A 20,004-nucleotide genomic window follows, 5' to 3' on the forward strand; every position below is an offset into this window, starting at 1 on the left:
CATCATAAGTATTTTATGATGTACTTCTTTAGAAAAGTAACTAAATGTATCATAGTATAGGTGTGTGTGTGTGTGTGTGTGTGTGTGTGTGTGTGTGTGTGTGTGTGTGTGTGTGTGTGTCCATGAGTTTGCGTATGTATTTTACTGCATCTGTAATATTTGTGTCCCTGTACCATTTTCTTAAAGTGGATATAAATGGTGTGTGTGTGTGTGTGTGTGTGTGTGTGTGTGTGTGTGTGTGTGTGTGTGTGTGTGTGTGTGTGTGTGTGTGTGTGTGTGTATAAAGGGGAAGTAGTGTGTGTATATAAACTGATGGTGAAGTCGATCTCATCATCATCTGATCTGACCGTCAGAGACTCGACAGACAGAGCAACTTCTCTCCTTCATCTGAGCGGTGAGACACACACACACGCACACATGCGCACACACACACGCGCACACACATACACACGCACACACACACACACACACACGCACACACACACTTCTTGTTTGTGCAATTTTAGCTGGAGATGCAAAGAATAACGTGTTCATTTTTTAAGTCTATAAATTTTTTCATAATTACTTATCATAAAGTATTTAAACTGTGATTTCATGGAATTATTCCGTTTAATTTGACAGATTTCTCCTGTACATTTTGTAAAACATGAACATATCCAAAGAATTACAAATATAGACTGTGAATTTACATGTCCATGGTAAAAGGTGTATTATCAGCTACATGTACTTAAATTATGAAAAGTAAAGTACTCATAATGCAGAACGGCTTCTTGAATATTTTTCATCTCACGTTTTTTTAAACAGAATGTAGAGGAAGATATGATAATAATAATTATAATTATAATTCGCTATTATATAACAGGGATTCGATTTCACGCCCACGATACAATTTCATCAGGTTGGTTTTAACAGGTAACAAATTACTGACAAATTATTCCTTTATTTTTGATCCTCAATAAAAAGAATTACCTGAAAAAAATATAAATTAAATTTCTAAAAAACCCAGAAACAAGTGAAATCCAAAGTAGATTATGCACTAGGCCAATTAGAAATGTCATTGCGATTCATTTTTTTTGTTAACCGGTTGCGATCTTTACATTTTATTTTATTTTTGGGGCATTTTGGGCCTTTATGTTACAGGACAGCTGAAGACATGAAAGGGGAGAGAGAGGGGGAACGACACGCAGCAAAGGGCCGCAGGTCATTTATACATTATGAGGAGTAAACCTCTACGTATGAGCGCGCGCTCTACCAACTGAGCTACCCAGGCGCCCAACAATCTTGACCCATTCATGTCGATTTTTAACCGATTCGCCATGCATCGATACATTTCAATATTCAAAGTATTACATTCATGTTTCCTGCATTAAATATTTGTTTCTCTTTCTGCGCAGTGACTTCAGTGAAACCTCCAGCCATCATGTCTCTATTAAAGGAGAAGTCACACCACCACAAGGGGCGCTACAACGGGAAGGTACTGCACCACTGACAACAAACCCATTACAATTTCAAAAAGAAGAAACGTCCAAGGCCCTCTTCTTGCAAAAATTTAAAAGAGCCTTTATTTAGAAGGCTTTTTCATATTGAAATTGTTAGTCCGTTATTCGAGAACACAACCGTGTGCTGCTACACGTGAGTTGTTACCCACATCTATTGTTAACCCTTGTGTTGTCTTCCCGTCGACCATGCAACTTTGACCATGGACGTTTTTGAATTTTTTCCTGACATTTTCATCACTTTTTTCAACGTTCTTCAATCAAATTCTTTTTTTTCAAATGCTATAAAATTTTATAAAACACCCAAATTCAATGAAAGTAGTGAATGATCATTTATTTTGCTTGTGAAGAGCGCTGTATGGACCCATCCAAATTTTGACAATTTGGTGGAAAGAAACCCATATTTCTGAAACAGAAACTTTGAAAACGGGTCAAGTTTGACCCGAGGACAACGTGAGGGTTAATCGATTAGTTGTTAGGTCTATAAAATGTCAGGAAATGGTTTCCCAAAAAAATTCAGTTCACTGTCAAAGAGTTGTGAAAAAAAAACTAGAAAATCTTCACATTTAACAAGCTCGATCAAAATAGTTGGCGATTAATGTAATAGTTGGCGACTACTCGATCAATCGATTATCTTTGCCGCTCTACATCTAACATTAGCTCCACGTTGATGGACTACAACATGGAATTGCTCTTACATGTATTCATTACTCTCTTTCATTATTTCTTTATTATATTTTGTGTTATTAATCTTTAGGTGTCGACCTCCAACCTTGGGCATTTTGGAGAAGATTTTCCAGAGTTTGAGCCTTTTCCTGACGCTCCCACACCCAGAGCACCTGCTGATGACGGCAGTAAGATCCATTTCATTTATTCATGTTTTTATCTGTCTGTGATGATGATAATAAAAACATTCTCTGGTCAGTGATCAACAGCATACTAGTCTCGCTTTGCCAGACCTTCCTCCACAGCGCTGCAGGGGAGGGTCTAGCTAATCCACACAGCATTCTGGGATGAGAGAAAAATGTGCTCTGGTTTATTGGCATTTCTTTGCAACAATCACAATTGTCTTGGGCGGTGCTGAGCCCCGCACGGAGCCCCGCACGGAGCCCCGGCGCCTCTGCTAAATAGCCTCGGGAAGGAACTTGTTTTTGTGGAACATCTGTTTGATCAAAGTTTGTTTTAGTCGTGCAACAGAAAACTCAGATTGGACAGAAAGTCTAGCTAGCTGTCTGGATTTACCCTGGAGAGATCTGAGGAGCAGTTAACCATAGTCCTCATAAGTCCACCAGAGTTTAAAACGCCAACACAAAGAAAGCGGAAGGTAACTTGACATCGGGCCAACAAGAAGGACATCTGGGGGTGTAAGTAGACCAAAAGCATACAAACATCACATACGCTGATGACACCTTTATTCTTTCCTCTCAGCGTATCTGTCGGTGCAGATGGTCGACATGTGTCAGCAGATGAACGAACCGCAACACAAGACGGCCTCCTACAACACCCCCAACCTGGTGGTCCGCCGCGGTCAGGAGTTCCTGGTGAGAGTCACCTTCAACCGCCCGCTGGCGCAGAGCGACGACTTCCAGCTCGAGTTCCTGATTGGTGGGTTTCAAGTCAGGGATAGGACACAGATTTACAAGTTCTTCCCGTGACATTTTTCACAAAAAAAAAAAAAAATAAGATTGTGAGTTTACAATAAAAAGAACATTAAAAACCTGTAACGGTGAACATCATAACATAAAAAAATCTTTAGACAATGTAAATCAGGCTGTTCTCAGGAACCATAGGTATATATAGCTACTAAAAGTAACGCACTGTAATTCCTATGTATTTCATGTATTTATTACCGTATGCAGCACATTGTAGAAGCCTACATGTAACATGTAGAAGACTCTGGACCACATAGGGAGGGGTTCGGGTTGTACGGTTGGGCAGGGGGAGTGGAGTTTGTGTCCCATGGAAAACCTTCACCCAGGAAACGCGCGTTCGCGTCCTGACATCTTTTTTTCTAATCTCGTTTGTCGTTTGTTGTCTAATCTTAACTGTCGTTGCCAGCTCACCGTCACCTTTTCTCGGCTAATTTGAACCGTATAGACCGCTAAACTTAACTGTCTCCTGACAGGTCGACAATCGCCGTAATTTCGTAGGATGAAATCTGGGATGGGACACAGATGTACAGATTTTCCCATGTATCACAAAAAATCCAAGAATAGACTGTGAATGTACATGTGCAGCACAAAAAAAGAACACGAACAAAACCTGTAACTGTGAACAACCATGTCATTTCCATTTTATTTATTTTGACTATTCATGAAGCATTTGCACATATACTGTAACTCCGAAAAGTAATGCATTGTAATTCCTACGTATTCCACATATTTATTACTGTATGCAGCACTGCATGTAAAAAGAAATCTTTGAAATTAGTCCAGTATTTTGCGACAATGCTGTGACCAGCAGTCACGAAGCGGTGCTGCTATAGAACCCTATGGGCCAAATGTGCATCGCCAATTTCGTCCATTAAAATTGCTGTTTTTTTTATTATAAGTGTCTGACTACATTATGGAAAGGATCTCTATAGAGATATACCTCTTCTAAAAGAGTAAAAATATTTTTGTTTAACCAGAATTATGCTATTAAATTATCCATTTAAAAAACAATACTTTCAGTGTATAGAGCCAACATATTTTCACATGTAAATCAGTAAACTATGTTTTTGTTTCAAGCAAAACTAGAGTTGTGATGTTGAAAAATGGAAAGATTAACCAAAACAGCTTTTGAATTAGTTTTTTTTTTTTTTTTTTCTTGTATTAAGTATATTTTACAATGCTTAAATTACTGTTTATTTACATGGAGTCTGGTGGGTTTAGCGAACGCAATTTTGCAGATGTTTTTATGTTTAAAAAAGGATCTTACTCTTTAACAGAAAGGTTTATATCTGTAAAGATGCTTTCCATAGTGTTGTCAGACACTCAGAATCAAAAGTTTAGCTTGTCTGTGGTAAAACAAGCCCTTTTGTGGACATAAATTGAAGGTGTGCGATTGCCCTATCAACTTACATTGTAGCTTGTTTCACCACTGACGACTGCAACTATTTTGCTTAATAATGGACCAATGTCAAAGAATGTTATTCACATCAGTCACTTAAACACAAAAACAGGTTGAAAAAACAAAGTTACCCTTCAACTAGTTGTTTTGGTATCTAAACTTAACTGTCACCGCAGTTTAAACATTTTATTTTTCAAAACCAGTACCAGTTATCAAGTAGAGTACGCTTTTAAAGCTTTTTTAATGTTTTTTTGACAGTCCATTTCTGGATTTTCATCTCCTTGTATCCTTTCCTCATCACGAACCCTCCTCCTCCTCCAGGTGAAAACCCTTCAGCCAGCAGGAGCTCCCTGGTGGTGGTGACCTTCAATTCCCGTCTCGGGGGCCCGTGGTCGGGTCGGCTTGTGCAGAGTCAGGGTGTAACTGTGACTCTGGGCATCACGCCGACGCCCAACGCCATCGTGGGAAAGTTTCGTACGTACGTGGCCATCGTAGCGGGCACCGGCATGCAGCGAACAGGGAGGGACGCCGCCACTGACCTGTACGTGCTGTTCAACGCCTGGTGTAAAGGTAGGATCTCCTCTCCTGTCACCTGAGAGTCACTGTTCACATGTTTCTGTCCTGTCTAGAATAAAGCAAAGATTCATCGATTAGATGTCAACCATTAAATTAATCACCGCTTATGTGTGGTTAATTGATTACTCAGTTTGAGTCATTATTTATGAAAAACACTTTTGTGATTGGAGCTTGTCAAATGTAAATATTTTCTACTTTTTTCACTCCTCTGACAATAAACTGAATATGTTTGAGTTGTGGACAAAACTAGATATTTCCGGACGTCATCTTAAACACTGATTGACATTTTTGATATGGCATTATATAGACCAAGCAACTAACCAATAAATTGAGAAAATAATCGACAGATTAATCAACGATGAAATCCTAAATTGCAGCCCTAGTCCTTTCAGATAGACGGTGTTGTAAGGTAAAAATCCAGATAATCCAGATCTGGTCCGAACCACTTCGGACTATCTTGTGGATTTACAAGGTCAAGGTGCACTTCCACATCATCTACTTTGAAACATTAGAGCTCAAAACAGAAACTGTGAGAGATTCTAGCAATGAAGCAACAAATCTCATTACATCAAAATAAAATCAGAAGGAATTTGTTAGACTGCAAAAAGCAGGTTTGGTGAATCATTGCTCCTAGATTTCAAGTTAGTGCATGCTCCCTTCCAGTTGGTGACGTAATGCGTAAACGTTTGTTGCCAAGTGCCAAAACCATAGTCCAAAAACCAAAGAAGAAGAGGAGGCAGTATAATAACTGATAGTGTCATGGCGGGATGGTTTCCTTCTACTTCTAAAAATGAAGTATATTCATTAGAAAATTTATTTTGGTACTTAAGTACAGTAACTATAAGATACTAAGTTTATTGAGAGTCTGAGTGTCCTGTGGGGTTTCAAGCGTTATTCAGGGAGATCTAGGAAAACTTTTAATTAAGTTTATCTATTTCCTGTAAATTATGTTTAAAAAAGTTTTTGAGAGAGTGAGAGAAGGTTTCTTTCGGTGCCTGTTAATGTTTGTGATAAACTGAAGGATGCAGTGTTCCTTTATGTGCTTTAAGCTAAATAAAGCCTTGAAAACAGCTTTATACTATAAAGACATGATGCAACACAAAACACACATACACCAAACTCTTCTTAAATCTTTCTTCAAGCAGCTTTCATGTTTCAGAGAATTTAATTTGAAAGTTTAACATTTTGTTTCTGATAAGGGGTATTAAAAACAGTCTCTCTCTCTTTGCAGATGATGCGGTGTTTCTTCCTAATGAAGCTGAGCGGAACGAGTACGTCCTCAACGACCATGGTGTGATGTATCAGGGTGCAATTGAGGATTTGGCAACCTGTGACTGGGTTTATGGACAGGTTAGTCTGGATCAACAGAGGCACACTGCCACGATAAGCCTGACAAGCCGGATATCCGGTGTGTGTGTCACAAACTGTGTGTTCCCGATTGTATATAACCTTTAAAAAATCCCAGTCGACTCTGATTGGTCAGATGGTTACCCATCTGCTCTCTCAGAGTCTCTGCACCATCATTGTAGCCAGGGAAAGCTGTAACAACACTGTATAGCGGCACTTTTGTACCTATTCATAATATAGTTGCGTCTTCACAACCGTACGTTTCGAACAACACAGTTTCTAATGTGGGCTGTGTGCATTTCTCTGTGGTTTGAGTGTTTTGAACCTTGACTGCTTTATAATTAAAGAAGTCATCTTACTTTATAATATAGGAACTTTAAAGAAATACAAACAACCCAGAGCATTTTTTTTCCCTCCTATCTCAGAATGTATCTGTGTTTTCTTACTGCAGTTTGAGCGCGGCATTTTGGACGCCTGTATTTACATCCTGGATGCGTCTCAGATGCCGATCAGCGACCGAGGCAAAATCATGAAAATGCTCAGGATGGGATCCGCAATGGTGAGAAACGTTTACATGCCTGACATTTTCTTCATTTGTAGTTCAGCTAGCTTGGTCCAGAGTGAAATATCTCAACAGCTGTAGGATTGAGTCTTAAAAAACTTGGTTCAGACATTTCTGATCACCCAGAGAATGACGCTGATGACTCCTTGACCTTTCTCTTCCCCTCAGATTAACTCTAAGGACGATAATGGCGTGTGTGTTGGGAACTGGAGTGATGACTACTCAATGGGCAGGTCCCCGATGTCTTGGACGGGCAGCGTCCAGATCCTTCTGCAGTACGCCGAAACCGGAGTCCCGATCTCCTACGCCCAGTGCTGGGTATTTGCTGGAGTCTTCAACACCTGTGAGAGCATGCACTGTTTCCAGGATACACTTGTCAAGCTGTCATGTCAAGACTTTCAGATAACTTTATGTGTAGATGGCCTATCGAGCCAAGACCCAAAGGTTGTTTTAACAACCATATAGAGACCCAAAATAAACACAGAGGCCGCAAACAACTGCAAAGAGACTAAACTACCAAAAACGGACTACAAAATGACTACAAAGTATTGCAAAACAACCACAAACAGACTCACAACAACCACAAAGAGACAAAAAACAACTGCAAAGTGACATAAATGAGTACAAAAACTCCTGTGTCTTTTGTGTAAAGTCTTTATCTCAAAAGTCACTACAACTGAAATACATGCAGTGGAGTTAAGACTACAGTAATAAATAGATTACATATAATTTTACTTCTCATATATATATTAATATACAGTACAGGCCAAAAGTTTGGACACACCTTCTCATTCAATGCGTTTCCATTTTATTTTCATGACTATTTACATTGTAGATTCTCACTGAAGGCATCAAAACTATGAATGTTTTTTTATTAATAAGGGAAACAATTCCACTAATTAACCCTGACAAAGCACACCTGTGAAGTGAAAACCATTTCAGGTGACTACCTCATGAAGCTCATTCAGAGAACACCAAGGGTTTGCGTTGTATCAAAAAAAGCAAAGTGTGGCTACTTTGAAGAATCTAAAATATAAGACATGTTTTCAGTTATTTCACACTTTTTTGTTAAGTACATAATTCCATATGTGTTCAATCATATTTTTGATGCCTTCAGTGAGAATCTACAATGTAAATAGTCATGAAAATAAAGAAAATGCATTGAATGAGAAGGTGTGTCCAAACTTTTGGCCTGTACTGTATATATAATTTCTTTTACTATATTTAAATGGAGTGGAGGCATGAGTGTGTTTTATGAAAGTGACACACCATTAACCATGTGATATTAGTTGATAACATGAAATATTTGATAGTTTCAATATTTTGCATCTCTTCAGTCTTACGCGCCTTCGGCATCCCGGCGAGGCCCGTCACCAACTTTGCTTCAGGTCACGACAGCAACGGCAACCTAAAGATCGAATTCATCCGCCCGCCTGATGGCTCGCCAGACGACAGCAACACCACGGACTCCATCTGGTCAGTCATCCCTGTTGCTAGGAGACCGCCAGGCCAGAAACTAGTCCATTCGAAATGTCTCAACATATCCTGTTCACATTTTGGCAAAGTCATGATTTAAACCAGAAAGAAAACCTCATATACTCCAATAAAGTTACTAAAATTTGTACTTAAATATAATGTAAGTACTTTGGTACTTTCCACCACACAGACACAAAATTACTACAAAGAGACTACAAAGAGATGCAAAGATACTACAAAGAGACACAAAGTGACAGAAACGTACCACGAAGAGTCAAAAATGACTACAGTGAGACGCAAAATAACTACAAAGTGATGCAAACGTCTACAAATCACAAACACAAAAATATCACAGTGAGATACAAAAGGACAACAAAGAGACGTATCTAGGTGTAGACAAGTCACCATTACAGAGGTGGCACCTCACAAGTAGCAAAACATGGAAATCCATCCATCTATCCATCCATCTATCGTGATCCCCTTATCCGGGGTTGGGTTGCGGGGGCGGTAGCTCCAGCAGGGGACCCCAATCTTTCCTTTCCCGAGCCACATTAACCAGCTCTAACTGTGTAAAATACCTTAAATTTATACTTATGTACAGTACTTGAGTACCATGTTCATAGATATGGCATTTTCCTGACACTTAGATAGTCCAAATACTGCAGTTTCTTTACTGTGTAAGGTCTGGGACAATGACTCTTTTTTTGGATGGGAGGGTAATCAGATATCACATTAAGGTATTAGAACATGTATCTATATCTGTGGTTTGGCGGACTAAACACATGTACAAAAAGGTGTACTGACAGCACTTCTCTGTAGGAACTACCACTGCTGGAACGAGGTGTTCATTAGGCGCGCCGACCTGCCGCCCGGCCTCGGAGGATGGCAGGCGGTGGACGCCACGCCCCAGGAGACCAGTGATGGTAGGACTGACGGACACAGACAGAGAAAGACGGACGGATCAACAGATAGCTGGATGCTAAACACAATGTTTGTTTTACAGGATATTATCGCTGCGGTCCAGCTTCAATAAGCGCCGTCAAGCAAGGTTTGCTCTGTCACCCGTTTGATTCAGGGTTCGTCTTCGCTGAGGTTAGTTTCTTTCTTTATTTCTTTAAAGGCCTCATGATGTGAAAAATGCATTTTCCCAGTGTTAAGCCTGTGTCCCTATGATAAATGTTCATGTATATTTGTTGTTGTTTTATATTTGTAAAAAAGTATATATTTTTACGCTATAATCATGGTCTGTTCTCTTCCTGTGAAACGTTTAGAGTTGTGATTGTTGGAAAAGTGAAAAGATGAGCCAAAACGGATTTTCATAGTTTTATTTTGTTTCTGTGTGTATTTTACAATGCGCAATTTCGCGGATGATTTTATGTTTAAAAGAAGGATTGTACTCTTTAGCAGAAAGGTTGACGTCCTTAGATTAATAATAATCTGAGCCTGTCAGTGGTAAAACAAGCCATTTTGTGAAGGTAAATACAAGCTGCACGATTGCCCAATTAACTTACATTGTGGCTTGTTTCGCTGCTGCCGACTGCAACGGTCTTGCTTAATACTGGACCAATGTCAAAGACTGTTCCCATCAGTCACTTAGACACAGAAACATAGGGTGGCGAAGTCCTCTGCAACAGATAACAGGCTTTCTTCCTGTGATTCCATGTTAGCTGCTGTCATTCTGGCGGGGGAGGGTGGAGCAGTGCTATTGGTTACTTTAAACGGCAATCAATATCCGAGACAAGTCCCTCCCTTTGTGTTTTTAGAAGAAACACTTCTGTTTCATGAGGCCTTTAAGAACAATCAATGGAAGAAGTAATGAGATCTTATGCTAAGGGGTAGGGTATGAAAGGGGCTATTGTGGTTAGAATGAGGGAAGCACTTTTTGCAAATCTTGGAAGATTGAGATATTTCACAGATTCCATCTTTGGGGTAGATCCTATTTCATTTCTATGTGTAATCTCTAATTTTTCCACATCTAAAGGTTTTTCAATTGAAAGGGTATTACTTTGTGTTTTAAATGTTGTTTTGAAAATTTTTTGCTTAATATATTTATTTTCTTTTACTTACTTTATAGGGTGATAATTAAGCAATAGCTTACGATAGGCTGAGGTATGTTGTGATTTTATCACAGCTAAGGGGCGTTTTTCGGCCCGACGCAAAGCCATTACGTATGGCAATATGAATTTATATTCTCATTCCAATATAAAATATTTTAATAACAAACGATAAATTTCACAATGGAACAGGCCCTCCTGGGCTGCCTGCACATACCAAGGCAGCTGCTGTAGAATGCAGGTAATGTTAGCTTTTACTAGCGGCTAGCATAGGCTATTTTTTGCTAACGCCAAAGATTCTCTATAACTAGAGAGAACGCTGCACCAGCGGTATGAAACACTGCACACTTCTGTCACCTAAATTGTCATCGTATCGGTGTTTCCTCCAGGTGAACAGTGAGGTCGTCTTCTACAAGCTGGATCGCTACGGGACTCTGACTCCGTACTGGGTGTTAACGGATTACATCGGAAAGGATGTTTACACCAAATCTTTGGGGAGCAACTCACCAAACATCATCACACAGAACTACAAGTACCCTCAAGGTAACACACACACACATTTCAAATTACAAAAAAATAATAAGACGAGACTTATCTTATCAGTTTAAACGCACAAGTGAGAATCAAGATCTTTATGATTTGTTGTTGCTTTAAAGGAGAACTCTGGGCAATTTTTACGTTAATCTTGATCGCTGTACCTATGTGAGTACTGACGATAGCAAAAACAAAACGAGCCGAATCGGTGCTAGCAACACGGAGCTGCTACAGCTAATGCCCAGAGCTCCCACTTAGCTAAAACGGCAGTTATGGGGGCTTAAGATAAAGAGTGCCTTTGTGCCTTTTAACAGACACAAAATGCAATTAAAATGTCTGTGCAACCTGAACAGGGCCCTTACATGACAACAAGATGCGTTTAGCAACTTAGCCATTGTTTAAATCCACCTGCCCTCTTAGCTGCTAGCTGCCGTCTGGGATGAGTGAGTGTGTTCAGCCAGGCTCCGGTAATAATAATGACGCAGCAGTTCCGTGTGTATTTGTAGCATATATCCATTTTGTGTGTGATCCATCTGACGTTCGTGAGTAGGGGTCTTGTCAGTGTCCATCGTTGTGGTTTCCTTAGCCGGGCTAGCAGGCCCGGCCAGCGGCAACAATCCAATGAGTGCCCGCTGGTCTAATGGATGTCCTCCAGAAGACCGTGCATCCCTTCGCGGCGAAAAATTGTATTTTATTTCCCCCTCAAAAATCGGTAATAGAGCACTGTAGTGGTTATGACCATATTAGTGACTATGTAACTACATGGAAACGGACCAAATTATGTTTGTGCCTTGTACAGTAAAATAGTGTTACAGATGGCTAGCTGTAGTCTCGCGCTGAAGTCCCGTGGGAATTCAGTTGTAGCAGGAAAAAGGTAAACAGTGTGCAGGTTGGAGGAGCGTAGTGTGTGAAGAGTGGAGGTGTTCACAAGTGAAGAAGCTTGGAGTAACGTAACTATGGAGCTAGAGCTAGCCTTCAGTAATGCTATTACTGTACAAGAAACAGGCATCATTTGGTCCGTTTCCATGTAGTTACATAGTCACTGATATGATCATAATCACTACAGTGCTCAATTACCTATTTTTGAGGGGGGGATAAACTTCAAAATTTCGCCGCGAAGGGATGAACAGGGCGCTTGTTGGATTGTTGTCGCCCGCGGTAAGCCAGGAGGGCGGGAAGGAAGCAGAAGCAGGGACGCCGGCCAGGCCTGCTAGCCCGGCTAAGGAAACCACAACGATCGACACTGACAAGACTCCTACTCACCAACGCCAGTGATATTTTTGTGCCATGGGACCTTTAACGTAAAAATTGCCCGGAGTTCTGCTTAAATGGCAGGGTTAGTAATGTTGAAAAGCTAGCAAGATACGAAAGTAGCATCTCCTCTGGGCTCCCTCTAACCCCTCTTACCCCTCCTCTAGTTTGTCCTCTAGCTTTATCTGCAGCCCTTTAAAGTCACCGCCTTTTTCAGCTTCAGTCTCTTTTCTTTGCCTTTTTATCAGTGTGGGCGGTTGCAAGTAACCGCAGCAATGGCAACTTTTGCTGAGTTTTCTCCTCCATTAGCACAATATTTTCAAGCACTTTAAATTTGTGTAGCAGCTGTGTTTGTAGATACTGCGTCTTTACCGTGACTTGATTAAAGACTTGAGGGGGTCGGGAGACGTTGGAGTCGTTGGTGAAGTGATTTCTGTCTGCAGGTAGTGAAGAGGACAACAGGACCATGGCCCGGGCAGATAACTACAGCATGGAGATGGATCAACCCGAGCTGCCTGAGACCACACTGTCTATCAGTATTAACGCCAGACAGGTAACACACCTGTCTACTCTGAACATTATGGGTGTCTTAATTTCAAATAAAAAATTTATCGAAATGAACATTTTTTCGATTAACAATATCAAAGAAGGATCGGCGATTCCCTGTATTTTTTTTCTCTCTCCAACCCCGCCTACTTCGCATGTCTGGAAAAACCGACTGGACAAATAATGGACACAAACACAGGAAAATAGGGTCCAGGTTGAAAATAAATTCAAAGTTGCCCTTTAAGTACAAATTCAATGTACTTGTACTCTCCTCCCTTCTCTCCAGGTCAAGCTCGGTCACAACGTCAACCTACAGGTGGATTTCCACAACCCCAGTGATGTCCCCAAAACCATCCGAGCCAACCTGGCCGGGTCCGTCATCTTCTACACCGGAGTCAAAGCCAGTCACTTGATAAATCACAACTTCACCATCACTGTGCCAGCCAATCAGAGTGAGCAATGTCAGAAATGAAATAGTATTTGTGGTTATTAGAGATAACCTCTGTTACAGTCTGTGTGTGTGTTGCAGTAAAGAGTGAGATGGTGAAGATCACAGCTGATGAGTACATGCCATATTTGGGCACTCAGCGTTGCATGCAGTTTGTTGTGACTGGACAGACTGAGGACGAATCAGTGACCACCATCAAGGTGCTCCATCTGCAGATCCCGACGCTCACCGTGACGGTAAGACTCGTGTCAGGGTTGAAAATCGGCCACTTTCCCTCTTTAAGATTTAGCTTGGTGTAAGGTATTTTGTTGTGTTCCCCATTGTTCTATATCTATGGTGTTCCCTCTGTTAATTGTTAAGAAGAAGTTAGGACAGAGTTTTTATTGTGACGGGAAAATCCGAAGTGGTAAAATTCTGTAATGACTGTGTCTTTCATTAATAAAGAGAGACGTGCAGTGCCGTCTTGGTTCCGGCATTGGACGTCCATGTTTCTTTATTTAATAGTCGAGCCAGAGTCTGGCCGATGTAATAAACCCTCGGTATTAGTGCAGCGCCATTAAACCGTAGGGACACTGGCATTATTTTTTTTTTTACAGGTGATGTTCTCTCGGCTTGTGTTGTTGTTCTTTTCCTACTACATCTTCTTCTGTGTTTCCAGCTGAGTGGCTCGCCTCGGGTGCAGCATCAGATGTTTGCCAATGTTACCTTCACCAACCCCTTCAACTTCGCCCTGAAGGCCTGTAGGCTGGTCATGGAAGGAGCTGGACTCATGAGCGAGAAGACACGTCTCTACGGGTACACACCCAAACACACACACACACACAAACGTGATATAGAAGTGAAGTCAAAACGGCTCGATCGCCCCCCTGGGGACTGGATGCGGTATAGGTCATGAGTCCCGACCCCTCTATGTTAGCGGATGGGACGTCAAATACTTTTTTCTAGAGCTGCAAAGGTTAATTGATTAGTTGTCAACTATTAAATTAACCTGCAACTATTTTGATAATCGATTAATCAGTTTGAGCGAAAACAAATCTCCAGATTCCAGCTTCTTAAATGTGAATGTTTTCTAGTTTCATCACTCCTCTCCGTCTTTGAGTTGATGGAACATGGACCAAAAAAACGTGCAATAACATTTTTCCCAAAGATGGTTTCTGTCATTTTAGGTAGTTCTGATCACGCTGATGTTTGTTCCAAGTGTTCATTTTTCTGATCAGTTTGTTTTTTTAAGGGCTGTCAAAATGAACACAATAACGAGTTAGTTGATTCCTTTGAACGCCACCGATTTGTTGACGCAGGATTAACGCACGCTGTAGAATTTTGTATCACAAGAGGTATCATTAATCCTTTTAAGGAAACATGAAGTGGCTGTCCTGATAAGCTAAGTTAAGCTAATGCTAGCTTGTATCAGGTAAAGTATTTTTTATTTAGGTGATTAGTAATAACAATGCCGGTCTACGGAAAGCCGTTCCACTCCCTATTTAGCCCCATTGTATCGAATTTGTTTGCAGTTCCACCAGGTTGAGTTCCACTGGGGGTGATCGCGGTCCAGTCCAAAATGAATGGGACTCTATGGAGCTAGACGGCTAGATTTGTCTCTTTCGCCTGATTGTCGTTGAGAAACCTCAGATTCGATTGTAGTTTTTGCAAGTTCAACATGGGTTATAGTCGAAAGTTGAATGAACGAGTACTTATGTCCTTTTGATTTCTTACAGGGTGACTCGTTGTTGCGCATAACACGCTAGCATTCTGCTAATGAATGCTGATTGGTCAGTGAAGGACTGATTACGATCGGAGATCCCGCTTGACGGCATCCGAAGCGGAACCAGAATTTCAGAGTGAATATTTCGGCGTGGTCTTTAAAACGTTAGCAAACCTCTTTCTAGCACATGTATTAACAGGGAGAGCCTTACCTGTTAGCTGTGTTGTCGATGCCTCGAGAGAACAAAGGAAGCGACTCAGAGCTTGCCGTAAAGCAGTATCTCTGGCCGTGTATGTGTGTGACGTCATTGACATTTTAAAAGGCTTTTTAGAACAAAAAAGCCACTTTAAAAAATCAAACACCCAGCAGTGTGTATTTTCTTTGCCTCACCTTTCGAATGCAACATTCAAATTACTAGACAAAAAATGATATCCTGAGAAAAGTGGATTTTGAGGTGTATAGCTCCATAGAGTCCCATTCATTCTGCACTGGCCTGTGAGCGCCCCCTATATGGAACTCTGGTGGAACTGCAACCAGTTCAGAAGCCGGAAGTAACGAGAGAGTGAAACTTCTTCCCTTATTAGAAATTCTTTGGTAATAAGTAGAAATAAGTAATAAGGTAATTAGTGTTATTAAAGCAGCAGCTCGGCGGCTCGAGTGGCCCGAGTGGTGAGTCAATCCCCATAGACATTTTTTAAATTACTCACCCATTTAAATCATATTAAGGCTTAAAGTTGTGTTACTATCGACACTAAATAAGATATTTTGGTAAGAAAAGCCGCATTTTTAATTTAACCAAGTATCCTGCATCATAAATACATAGCATTTGTATCAAAGCAAAACGCTTAAAAATCGGTTGAAAATGTAGCGAGAAAATTATGATTTTAATTGTAGCTAGACCTCCTGCCTTGATAGAAACATGCTTTAGGAGCAGAGCTGTATAGTAACGAAGTAGAACTACTTTACTACTCTACTTAAGTACTAAAAGGCTGTATCTGTACTCTACTGGAGTATTATTTTTTTCTCCTACTTACACTTTTACTTGAGTAGCCTACATATTTTCAATGAGTTTAATACTTTTACTCCAATACATCTTTTATGTGCTGCATCGTTACTCGTTACTGTTGTGAATTCCACACGCTACGGAGACCGTGTAGGTTACAGTGTGTGTACGTTAGTTACGTACGCTAATTACGTAAGAAATCCCCAAGATCGCGTCGTGTTTCTTTTCATTACGGTTGCCTGTTCAGAAGTCAGAGACGGTGTAAGTTTGTACTCTTTCTATTTAGCTATTGTTGCAGCAGAGTAATCTATTTTAAAATAAAGTACTTGCAATACTTAAGTACAAAAAATGTTGAATACTTTAATACTTCCACTTAAGTGTTGTGCTTAAAGAGCACTTCTACTTCTACTCGAGTCACTTTTTTGATAGAGCACTTGTACTTTTACTCAAGTATGGGTCTCTAGTACATTATACACCTCTGTTTAGGAGGCACGGCATGTCTTTCCCAAAATTGTGGCCGCCTCTACGTGCGTATTGGTCTAATGAACAGCAGCGGCCAATGCGGTATCTATGTATAGATATACATACATATACACACACACAAACACACACATATATATATATATATATATATATATATATATATATATATATATATATATATGGCAGCGCCTGTATCGGGGATATTTTGGCTTCCCTTTTGTACAGTGAGAAGAAGCGGAGACGCGTCGTCCATCTTTATATACAGTGTATATTGTTTATATACAATTGAGGCGACCCAATTGGTAAACCAAATGTTTTCATGCATAAGTTTCCTCCTTTTTAATGTCTTCCTAAACTAACTTTAAAAAGGTCAAATGTGAGTATATTATGGAGAAATAAAGAGATATGAAATGTTTATATTGACACATCAAAGCTTCACTTCCATGGCAACTGTCAAAATCTTCCGTATGAGCTTTTTTCCAACGGCACACTGTAAAATACAAATTTAAAATTAAAAACTACTTGAGTTCAACAGAATTATTCTGTTTATGAAAAACCTGTAACTGTGAATAACCATAACATTGTCATTTTCCCTATCTGCAATATTCTGCCTTAACTTTTGTACAGTGGGAGGAAATGGAGACACATCGTCCATCTTTAGATAGAGTCTATGGTGATGACATGTTGCTGTTTGGCTCGTGTGTATTTATACCCGTACACCTGTGTGTGTTTCAGAGTCATTGAGCCTCAGGCCTCGATCTCCTGTACAGAGTCTTTCAGCCCTCGGCTGGAGGGAAAGCGCTGCATTGTGGCGGTGATGGACTGCAGCAACCTCTGTGAGGTAACCTCCACACCTTCCTCTCTCTTATTACCAGCAGTGGAATGTAACTACAATCACTCAAGTACTGTACAACGTAACTGTGTTCATGTTCAGACACTGTCTGCGGCAGTTGGCCATATCCAGACACATTCGGACTCACACAGTCAAATATACAGCATGTACAAAAAAATGTACATGTCTAATTAGTATGCAAAAGTGACTTTGATGAGAGACAGCAGTAAGGAGGCTTGGGCGAGGCTCAGGTGGCGCTACAACTTTACATTCAGCTTTTACTGAATCATTTGGAGTTGTTGAAGCATGCCATTTCATTGTGAAGAACAGAAGTACGGTCCTGGACATGTTGACATCATTAGTCATGTTTCCATCAACATATTTTTATGCACATTTTGAAGTGTCGCATTAGAAAATGTTGATGGAAATGGCAAAATTTGCAAAAACGTCCTCAAATTCGCAAAACAAGTTTTTACGCTCGCTTGAGGTGGTTTTTGCCTTTTTAGAAAAAGAGTTAACGCGCAAAATGGGAGATGGAAACAGCTTTGCCGAATAAGTTGTGACGGAGCGAACATGTAACTCATATGACTATAGTCCCGGTATCCATCGGATGGGGGAAGGATCGTAATATGGGTCCCATCCAGTACACTTGTGGCACGAGGTGCGTAGTGGAGTTGCGGTGCGCTATAGCCTGTGCCTCGGCCACGTCGGGTAAATTGACGAATTGGTTCAACAGCTTCAATCATATGGCCGTGCACACCGCATATACACAGCGGTCAACGGTTGTCTCGCTGACACCAAACGTCTCTGCCACAACCCTGTATTCTGCACAGGTCGCCAACTTGTCCAATGCTACCTCTCTCCATTTAGCCAAAGAACTTTGCTTCTAAACTCTTTGATTTACTAAGCCGGTTTGCAATCTCCAACCATGCGTAACGTCAACTTGTGATGAAACTACGCTTTGCGTAAGTCTAGTTTATTCGCTCAAAACCAGTTGATGGAAACGCTTCTAATTTGCATTTTTCTTTAAAAGTTCGCGTAAAATTCGCTTGACAATTAGATGGAAACATGACAAGTGATGTTAATTGGATGACTTGTTAGTACGAGTATTACCCCCGAAAAACCAGCAGCGCCCAAAAAGTGTTAACAGCGGGGAGATAGGGGCGTCCGAGTATGGCCAAGCGATTGGCCGAAAAGGCAGCAAAGTGACAGTACTCTGATCCAATGGAAATCAAATTTGTCAGATTGACAGCACTCTAGCCCAATGGATTGGGGGGGCCCAGTAATATTTCAGTGGGTGCAGGTGCCATCCCTCTCTAGAGCACCACTGCTGCGCATAGACAATATTCTGTTGAGTACAAATTTAAAGTACCTGTACTTTGAGTACTTTCCATTTCATGCTGCTTTGTACTTCTTCTCCACTACATCTCTGACTGAAATATATTTGCCCTGTTGTGTTTTTTTCAGATGAGGGGAGTTGCTTGCGTCGACATCACGCCCTGAGATGATTGGTTCACAGAGCTGTGTGACCCCCGCCCCTCTCCATTTCCACAACGCCTCCCCCAATCACAGCAGCTTCAAAACTGAGTGGGCGGAGCCGACAAAGTACGCAAACCACGTCTTTGATGATTTTATTTCTTGTTTAATTTCAACGTACCCAAATCCCAGGGAATTCCCAGCTTTGATATTTTTGCTCCACAGGTTGGCGCGACATTTTAAAATGAGTTTAGCTAGTTTAGTGAGGAAGCTCGAGGGTTAACGGTCATATAGAGGAATAATAATACATAATTTTTAATAGCTTTATTTGGCAAATAAGGATTTTGATTTTGTTCTTGGTAAAATGAGATTTAAGAAGTAAAATTATTATTAATCAATGCATTTTAATCAAACGTCTCAGAGAGTCTCCTCTCAGTCTGAGGTATAAAATCTGTTTAATCATCATTTTAATGTTTGGATGAAAACAAATTGTGTGTGATTGTACTGTAGTCTTTTTTTCTTTCACTGCCGAACCTTTTCTACTAACAATAAAAGCATTTTCAAAACCACTGAAGGTGTCACAGAATATTATTTCCACATTCATCAATCATAATTTTTAAAGAAATCGCTCCAGTGCAGCTTCTAGAAAAGGTTTAAATAGTTACAGTTGCGGAGCAAGTCCTCGACAGAGGCGGAGCTAGAAAATCTGGTGGCATGGGAAGACGGTATCGGGAATCCCCAAATGGTTTAGGGTTACACTTTTTTTTTTTTTTTTTTTTTAAGATCATTTTTTAAAATAATTTTTCATTTCATACAGAACAGACAAACGCACATGAACAACAAGACCAACCACCCTCTCCCACCCTCTACGGTCTCGAAGAAAAGAAAAGAAAAGAAGTACTGGCTAGCCAAATTTTCTTCTGTCTCACAAGCAGATGCAATTTAGAGTCGTCGTTAAGTAACAAAACAATCAATAGGAATTCAACATCCTATCACATCAGATATTATTGATGTTGTTTTATTCCAAAACTCATGCACCTGTTCACACTTCCAGACCATGTGCAGGAAAGTTCCAGTTCGTTCAGGTTGATTGAACGTGCAATAGGGAGCAGGAATGGCTTTGGAGAAGTATCTAAAATATGTCCTATGGCATTTGTTGAAGTGGAT

General features: G+C 40.5%; 1 protein-coding gene across 1 annotated transcript; it reads left to right on the top strand.

Moving 5' to 3' along the window:
• Positions 1-312: 312 nt before the first annotated feature.
• Positions 313-19,406, top strand: LOC120554204 (coagulation factor XIII A chain-like). Its single transcript, XM_039792940.1, has 18 exons — positions 313-394; positions 1,395-1,474; positions 2,254-2,350; positions 2,925-3,101; positions 4,869-5,117; positions 6,355-6,473; positions 6,922-7,029; positions 7,201-7,375; positions 8,370-8,508; positions 9,328-9,431; positions 9,512-9,600; positions 10,952-11,105; positions 12,791-12,900; positions 13,180-13,345; positions 13,423-13,577; positions 14,000-14,136; positions 17,265-17,370; positions 18,829-19,406. The coding sequence occupies exons 1-18, from the start codon at positions 313-315 to the stop codon at positions 18,862-18,864; spliced, it is 2,283 nt and encodes a 760-aa protein (XP_039648874.1). The 3' UTR covers positions 18,865-19,406.
• Positions 19,407-20,004: the final 598 nt, after the last annotated feature.

This window comes from Perca fluviatilis, chromosome 24 (genome assembly GCF_010015445.1).
Source record: "Perca fluviatilis chromosome 24, GENO_Pfluv_1.0, whole genome shotgun sequence".
NCBI lineage: Eukaryota > Metazoa > Chordata > Actinopteri > Perciformes > Percidae > Perca > Perca fluviatilis.